This window comes from Saccostrea cucullata, unplaced genomic scaffold (genome assembly GCF_032062105.1).
Source record: "Saccostrea cucullata isolate Sc308-1 unplaced genomic scaffold, CSIRO_AGI_Scuc_v1 ctg2250, whole genome shotgun sequence".
NCBI classification, from domain to species: Eukaryota; Metazoa; Mollusca; class Bivalvia; order Ostreida; family Ostreidae; genus Saccostrea; species Saccostrea cuccullata.
This window is the reverse complement of record NW_026921295.1, coordinates 40291-48945: the sequence shown is the minus strand read 5'-3', so window position 1 is coordinate 48945 and position 8655 is coordinate 40291. Positions and strand designations below refer to the sequence as shown.

General features: G+C 33.9%; 1 protein-coding gene across 1 annotated transcript; it reads right to left on the bottom strand.

Moving 5' to 3' along the window:
- Positions 1-356: 356 nt before the first annotated feature.
- Positions 357-3928, bottom strand: LOC134259650 (ankyrin-1-like). Its single transcript, XM_062742249.1, is given in 2 exon segments — positions 357-1411; positions 2054-3928. Coding segments are annotated over 2 exon segments (2190 nt in total). The 5' UTR covers positions 3917-3928; the 3' UTR covers positions 357-1084.
- Positions 3929-8655: the final 4727 nt, after the last annotated feature.

The window sequence follows — 8655 nt, the reverse complement described above, 5'->3', positions numbered from 1 at the left end:
AGTAATTCTTGCGTATAAAAGTATAATCATTAAATATGAACAATAACACAAACTTTAGAGACAATTTCTTTAAAGTACAATATATCTATCTCACTTTTACATACCAAGTTTCCTTCTAAAAAAAATTAGTTGTCACAGAAAATTTGAAGATTAACAGTACGGCAGTAATCACTAAAATTAAAAGAAACAAAGATCAATCCAAACAAATTTTTAAAAGCACTAAATATCTGTAAACCACACATAAAACACGAATGCCAAGCACTCCAGGAGTAGACTCAGGTGCCCAAAATGAGAAAACATACCCTTTTGATCGGTCATATTCGACATGTTTTTTTCCGATGGATAGAGGCAAATAAAGTTCAAAACAGTCTATCACTTGGTCTGTTAAACCCATTCATGAAAGGTTATATTTGCTAACAATGCAATTAATTACTATAATATAATTTTCCGAACATTCGAATATGAAACAGAAGTAACAGATTTTGTGGCGTCGTCTATTTCAAATTCACTAGGAAATAGCAAGTCGACATTTAAATGAAAATAAATATTGATATTTGTAATTGATAATACGTCGTCGATTTATCTGAATGTTGAAATGAAAGATACAGCAAGTGTTTTCTTCTTCTTATGTAAATCTTTTTAAATAAATGCTTTAAATTCTAAATCATAGTATCCCACTCATTTTTGTCAGCTCTAATCAAAGCTAAAATTTCTTTAAGCTCCATATCTCAGAAATAATGTGAACGCACTTGGTATTGAGAAATCATTGAATTCATCTTCAGAATAAAAACTCAGCACCAAATTGTAGTAAACGTTCAGCGATAGTGTCATGTCAATATAAATATGTTATGTACAGTGGACTCTTGTTGTCTTTATTGCATAAATTAACACAAGTACCATTTCCTAATAATAATTATAATTCGACTGTGCTGTAATATCCATTTTTCGCAGGCTATGTAGAGTGGACTGGTTCCCTCGTTGTCACATCAATTGATGTCGGCCCCTTTGTCAATAAACGTTGGACCATACTGTCATCAGCGTTGAGACATGCTATGTACAGCGGACTGCAGTGACCTTTATTGCATCAATTGACATCAGCACCTGAATTTAATAGAAGTTCGATGGTGCTGCTATGTGAGTTTTCACAAGCTATCCAAAAAGGGCTGTTTCCATCTTTATCACACAAATTTATGTCAGCACCGTTGTTCAGTAACAATTGTACCGTGCTATCATGTCCATTTTGACAAGCTATATAAAGAGGACTGGCTCCATTCTTGTTACATAAATTGATATCGGCATCGTTGTTCAGTAAGAAGTGTACCGTGCTATCCTGTCCATTATAACAAGCTATCCAAAGAGGACTGACTCCCTCATTATCACATAAATTGATTTCGGCACCGTTATTCAGTAACAGTTGTACCGTGCTATCATGTCCATTTTGACAAGCTATGTAAAGAGGACTGACTCCATTGTTGGTACAAATATTGATGTCGGCTCCGTTCTTCAGTAACAGATTAACGGTACTTTCATGTTCTTTGAAACAAGCTATATAAAGAGGACTGACTCCATTCTTCTTACATAAATTAATGCTGGCACCATTGCTTAATAATAGCTGTGCCGTGCTATCATGTCCTTTATAACATGATATATGAAGAGGACTTGCTCCATGGTTATCACATAAGTTTATATCTGCCCCGTTGTTCAATAATCGTTGTGCCGTGCTATCATGTCCATTTTCACAAGCTATGTAAAGAGGACTAATTCTATTCTCGTGGCATAAATTGATGTCGGCCCCGTTGTTCAATAAAAGATTTACCACGCTTTCATGTCCATTTTGACAAGCTCTATAAAGAGGACTTGTTCCATTCTTGTTACATAAATTAACGATGGCTCCGTTGTTCAATAAAAGTTGCACCGGGCTAGCATGTCCATTTTGACATGCTATATAAAGAGGACTGACTATATCATTATCACATAAATTGATGTCGGCACCGTTGTTCAGTAACAATTGTGCCGTGCTATCATGTCCATTTTGACAAGCTATGTAAAGAGGACTAATTCCATTCTCGTGGCATAAATTGATATCGGCCCCGTTGTTCAATAAAAGATTTACCACGCTTTCATGTCCATTTTGACAAGCTCTATAAAGAGGACTGGTTCCATTCTTGTCACATAAATTGACATCGGCACCGTTGTTTATTAAGTGTTGTACCGTGCTATCATGTCCATTATGACAAGCTATATAAAGAGGACTGGCTCCATTCTTCTCACATAAATTGACTTCGGCACCGTTGTTTATTAAGAGTTGTACCGTGCTATCATGTCCATTTTGACAATCTATATAAAGAGGACTGACTTCATTCTTCTCACATAAATTGACTTCGGCACCGTTGTTTATTAAGAGTTGTACTGCGCTATCATGTCCATTTTGACAAGCTATATAAAGAGGACTGACTCCATTCTTGTTACATAAATTGAGTTCGGCACCGTTGTTTATTAAGAGTTGTACCGTGCTATCATGTCCATTTTGACAAGCTATATGAAAAGGACTGAATCCATCATTATCACATAAATTGATTTCGGCACCGTTGTTTATTAAGAGTTGTACCGTGCTTTCATGTCCATTTTCACAATCTATATGAAGGGGACTGACTCCATTCTTCTCACATAAATTAACTTCGGCACCGTTGTTTATTAAGAGTTGTACCGTGCTGTCATGTCCATTTTGATAAGCTATATGAAGAGGACTGGCTCCATTCTTCTTACATAAATTGACTTCGGCACCGTTGTTTATTAAGAGTTGTACTGCGCTATCATGTCCATTTTGACAAGCTATATAAAGAGGACTGGCTCCATTCTTCTCACATAAATTGATTTCGGCACCGTTGTTTATTAAGAGTTGTACCGTGCTATCATGTCCTTTTTGACAAGCTCTATAAAGGGGACTTACTCAATTCTTGTAACATATATTGATTTCGGCACCTTTGTTTAATAACAGTTGTACCGTGTTATCCACTCCATTTTGACAAGCTATATAAAGAGGACTGGCTCCATTCTTCTCACATAAATTGACTTCGGCACCGTTGTTTATTAAGAGTTGTATTGTGCTATCATGTCCATTTTGACAAGCTTTATAAAAAGGACTGGCTCCATTCTTGTCACATAAATTGAGTTCGGCACCGTTGTTTATTAAGAGTTGTACCGTGCTATCATGTCCATTTTGACAAGCTATATGAAGAGGACTGAATCCATCATTATCACATAAATTGATTTCGGCACCGTTGTTTATTAAGAGTTGCACCGTGCTATCATGTCCATTTTCACAATCTATATAAAGAGGACTGGCTCCATTCTTGTCACATAAATTGATTTCGGCACCGTTGTTTATTAAGAGTTGCACCGTGCTATCATGTCCATTTTCACAATCTATATAAAGAGGACTGGCTCCATTCTTGTCACATAAATTGACCTCGGCACCGTTGTTTATTAAGAGTTGTACCGTGCTATCATGTCCATTTTGACAAGCGATATGAAGAGGACTGAATCCATCATTATCACATAAATTGATGCTGGCACCGTTGTCCAGTAACAGTTGTACTGTTCTATCACGTCCTCTATAACAAGCCATACAAAGAGGACTCTCTCCATTCTCAATACCACATTTATTGATTTTATCACCGTTGTCCTTTAAGGAAATAGTTGTATTATTACGTCTTTCTCCAGTTTTTGTGTCTATTCCGGCCTCTTTGAAATGATCTTCATCATTTGCAGCAGCAAGTATCAACGGCGTCCACATGTCATCAGTTGTTAACTTATTTACTTCACCACCAAGTCTTACTAACTCTTCAAGTATTGAAAAATTATGAAATTCAGAAGCAACATGAATTGGTAAAGAGTCATCCCAAATTTCCATCATTGCTGTTTTTTTATATTCTTTGCTGGCTGAGAGAATTAAGTAGGTTTAAATCTCCATTCGCACATATAGCAGTAAATATAGGATATTCTTTCAACTTTGTTTCATGGATACTTTTTATAAAAAATGAAGAAATGTCAGAATGACAAAATACAATAAGACCAACTAAAGGGCATATTTCACTTTCAAATGAATAAAGAAATTCAAGTCTTGTGAAAAAAGATCTTTCAAATGATCTTTGAAATTCCGATATGTCTTTTTTACACTTAATTTTTACAAGAAGTATTTCAAGCGAATCCACTTTTTCCTTGAAAAAATTGATGACACTCTCTTTCCTCAAACATGGATTGAGTAGGACATCTACAAGGTGTTCTGTCTGCATGTCAGTAATAAATCTGTCGACAAGATCATCAATGTACTCTTCAGGAAGGTAAACAGTGAAAGGATCGCGATCTTCCTCTGCTGTATCGTCTTCTATTTTCACTCGACGTCTCAGAAAACCGCTGTCTGCGTACCGTATTGTTTCTTGTGGACAATCAACTCCAAACACCAGAGTCGTTATCTCCATAATAAAGTCGTGAAGGAATTGGAAAGCATTTCCGACACGTTTGACATAGGATCCTTTCAATTCGTGTAGAGTACTACGAATGACTGAAATATGTGTGTTTTCTTGTAACTCACACATACCTAAAATTTCTTTAAATTTCATCAAACAAATATCATTTTTTACAATAGCATCGATTTTCAAATTGTTTTTAAAAGCCACTATCAAGATAAGTGAGCAAAATCTTTTCTTGTCTGTTTTCTTCCAAACTTCAATTTCCTTTTTAATAAATTTGTACGGACTTTTAAAGAAATCAACCCCCTTTTCTTTGTAGTTCGCCTCCCTTGAATAAAGCTTACAAAGCAATGGGAAGTAATCTTCGGTTTTGATTATTTCAGTAACAACCTCCTCGGATAATTTCAGATTCTGTGAATACTGATTTAAGATCGCTCTTTTCTCGTCAATCGTCAGTCCATTTTTTTCGTTATCAATCTCTACTGCAGATGAGTCATCCAATAAGTTACCCTTGATTCTCTTGTCATAAAAGATGCATCTTCTACATAATATCAATAGTTTATTCTTCTTCAAGCAAATCTCCAGCGTTTTCTCTAAACTTTTCCATGAGTGATACAAAATTTCATCTAACGACTCCTTACCTAAAGGATCATTGAAAACAAATAATGTACGATTTTCTGAGACTCCGGTTGAACAGATCTTTTTTATTTCTTCCACCTTATCCACCGGTATGACATTCCATTCCTGCTCCTTTAGAATAAGTGCAATATGCTGAATTATTGCAGATTTTCCGGATCCAGAATTTCCAACCACTGTGATAATGTTCAGACTTTTAAGTTTTTCTTGAACCACTTCACTTGCTCTTGTAGGAATGAAGGCAATGTCGTTTTCTCGCCAATTGTCAAGAATCTCATTTACCAGGGTGCTTAGTGTAAGAGATATATAATCTTGAAATAAAAAAAAGTGTAAAAAGAAAGAGAAGGTAAATTGTAATATTAAATTCAATCATTTCCGTAAAACTTTATAATTTTCAACTTAAACTGTTCATTTAATTTCGATTTAGTTTTGCTACATATTGGTTCAGTCTGAATTGTAAATGTAGTAAACGAGATATCTACTAGAAAAAAGTATGACACATAAAGTATTGCGGAGTAGAAAGAAATGTATGTTCGGACTATTAATTAATTGATGCATATTGTGAAGCAAAAATTGAAATAATGAATTGAAAGAATTTTGTCATGATATAGAAAAAATATGAGTATTGGGTAAATATCCATCACATGTAATGCTAGTGTTAATGTTACGAAGAGCGTTACAGATGTTCCCCAAACGCTCCCCAATTCCTTTTCAGTGCATTATTCCTGTAAGACTTTTTTTAATTTCCTCAGTATCGAACGATTTCATTTTAAAACTAGAGGTACTGTAGAGGTAGAGGTACTAGAGGCAATATGCACACTAAATAATACCTCACCTCCCATAATATCCATGTGTTGCTATATACTGTTTTACGGTAATGTGTAAAGAGTAATAACTCTCCTATCAAATGTTATCCAGAAGATTCTATGTGACGTCATAGGTAAATATATAATGACAATGTCCATGTTTCGCTATGGGGAAACTTAAAATACGTGTCGAATAAAAAAGTAAAATAAGAGGTGCACAATGGCAACTTGTAATTAAGATTCTGTGAAAGTTTTATTAAATTTGACTCAGTAGTAAAAGAGGAATTGCGGATAATAGATAAAGCGTAGCAGACGGACGGACAGACAGACGGACGGACGTACATGTATAGACGGACATGTATAGACGTACATGAATAGACGGACGGAAATATCGATTTTTTTTTTTTTATTTTATCAAATTGCTGCTTTATTTCTATGATGTATACGGTTTCTACGGTGGGTGTGACCGGTCGGCAGTGGATACTCTCTCCTCCATGAGTATACCAGTCGAACCCGCCGTGTGCTCCTTTTCATGATCAAGAAATAATGGAAACATCCGTCATCAATTCAGTGTGTAAATATTGGACAAACAATTCGTATGAAAAACCTCTGTCAGCATTTTACTTATTGATAAATTGTATATGCTGACAAGGTCATTGTATCGATCGTAGAAATTACGAAATGATGACTTTAAAAGAAACTGCTGATATTCTTGTTTCATCAACTTGCTTGTCAATAATGTACATTTTTTTAGAACTTGTTCATACGTAGAGCATGCTCTTGCGTATTGAATCAACTGAAATAAATATACACCTTATGCAGGTGATGAAGGTATATTGCTAAATAAGTAAGAGAAGTTGACGATAGAAAAGTTAAAGTCATCACGTTTATCATATTGTTTGGTTGTTAGATTACCATTAGCGTCTTTTTCAAGTAAAATATCCAAGAATGGAACGAATATTTTGATACTATTTACACATGCAACTTATGTTAACTTTACTGATTTTTTTTTAGCAATTTTTAACCACACTTATTGAATGTGCATGTATAAAAGTTTATAAATAAAAAAAAACATTTTATGGATAAGTTGTAAGCATTCCGGACTGTTTAATAAAATGAAGAAATTTACTGAAATAAATCTTCCAACCTGTTATTGATTTTTTTTATATTCTTTCTATTGTTTCTTTAACTGTTTAAGTGCATAGTGTTAACCCTTCACACTTCCGATTAAAGAAGAAAGAAAAAATACAGTTATAATTTACTTTAATGTGTCTGTTGTGATTTAGTTCCCTAACTCCTTTTCAGGTCAACACAATTTCACAGCTTTCCTGTTTGAAGTCTTACATATGTCACTTGATTCATACAGAAAAACGATTGTAGATTTTGCTTTTTAAGTCTTATTCCTTTCAAAGTTTTTGCCTGATGAAATAATTTGACATAAGTTAATCATTAAACCAACATTTCAATTTTTTTTTATTAAAGAACGAAATAGATATCCCATGACATTAAATTTTGATTGATGAAAACAAACTATTATTTACTGCTGAACTATATAATCATATAATATGCCGAAATATATTAAAAATAAAAAAAAACCACGTAAATTAACATTTTGGTTCATGAAAAAGAATACTGAAAGTAGTTGAAGTTAAACTTTGCTTGAATATACATTGAAGACCAATTTTTGAGATGTCCGAAGTGTGTTAGAGAGAACTTAAGTATTTATTTCTGGAATTCTACAATTCGTTTGAATAAAATGTAAATCATTTACATGCAGCTTTCAGCTTTCAACTCCAAACCCCACCACGGAACAAAGATAAACAAACGACAAGTATATATTATAATTTTAATTGAATGTGATGAACGCTATATTTTTACTGTGTTTTTTCTTCAGTATAAAATCTAAGATGATGCCGATTTCCTGTGATTTTTTGTGATATTTAGAAGGGTGCATGCAGTAAGGCAAATTACAAACTTGCCATGAAGATACGTTATAAACAAATTTTTCTACATAATGAAACTTAAGATTTTCTTATTCCTTGTCTAAATTTTTACTTTGTGAATGGCGATTGTTAAATCAACACAGTACAATGTAAAAAAGAAAATTGAAAACAAATCTGTCGAGAAATATTTCCTTGTTCTGCTAACACAATTTCAAGCCCCGTTTTCCTGTTTATCATTTATATATTTGTTTTTTGAGAATATATCCTGATATTAAAGGACTTAATCTTTTTGTCAAGTATGTTTTTCGTTCCTACACACATAGCTCAGTTTAATATCAAAACTAAAAATGGGGTCAATGCGCTATACTACTTTTAATATGACCTTTCAGCACTATAATTTGTGTCTTGAATGAAAATAACATCTTGAACTTTTTGGGAGTTGATTTTATCACCTCTCTCTATGCACTTTCACAGAACAAAGAGTGTCTCGACCTAATCACTCCTTTTAGAGAAAAATTATCGCCGCTGACAAGAAATAGTGCAGCAAAATGACAAAGAAATTTGATGAAATACACGAACTGGTCTTGATCAAGAGATATATATTTTTTTTATTTGAATACATTGAAAACATTTTATGCTCAGACTAACTCTGAATAACAGAATTTTTATTTGTTAATTTTCCCACATTTGGTAACAGTGCGGAAAGTTTCAATAATCTGCTTCAGCCTTTGATATGCAAGATATACAGACACGTGGTCAGTAATGTTATGTCCTTTGCTGGCTGCGCTGATTGGCTGA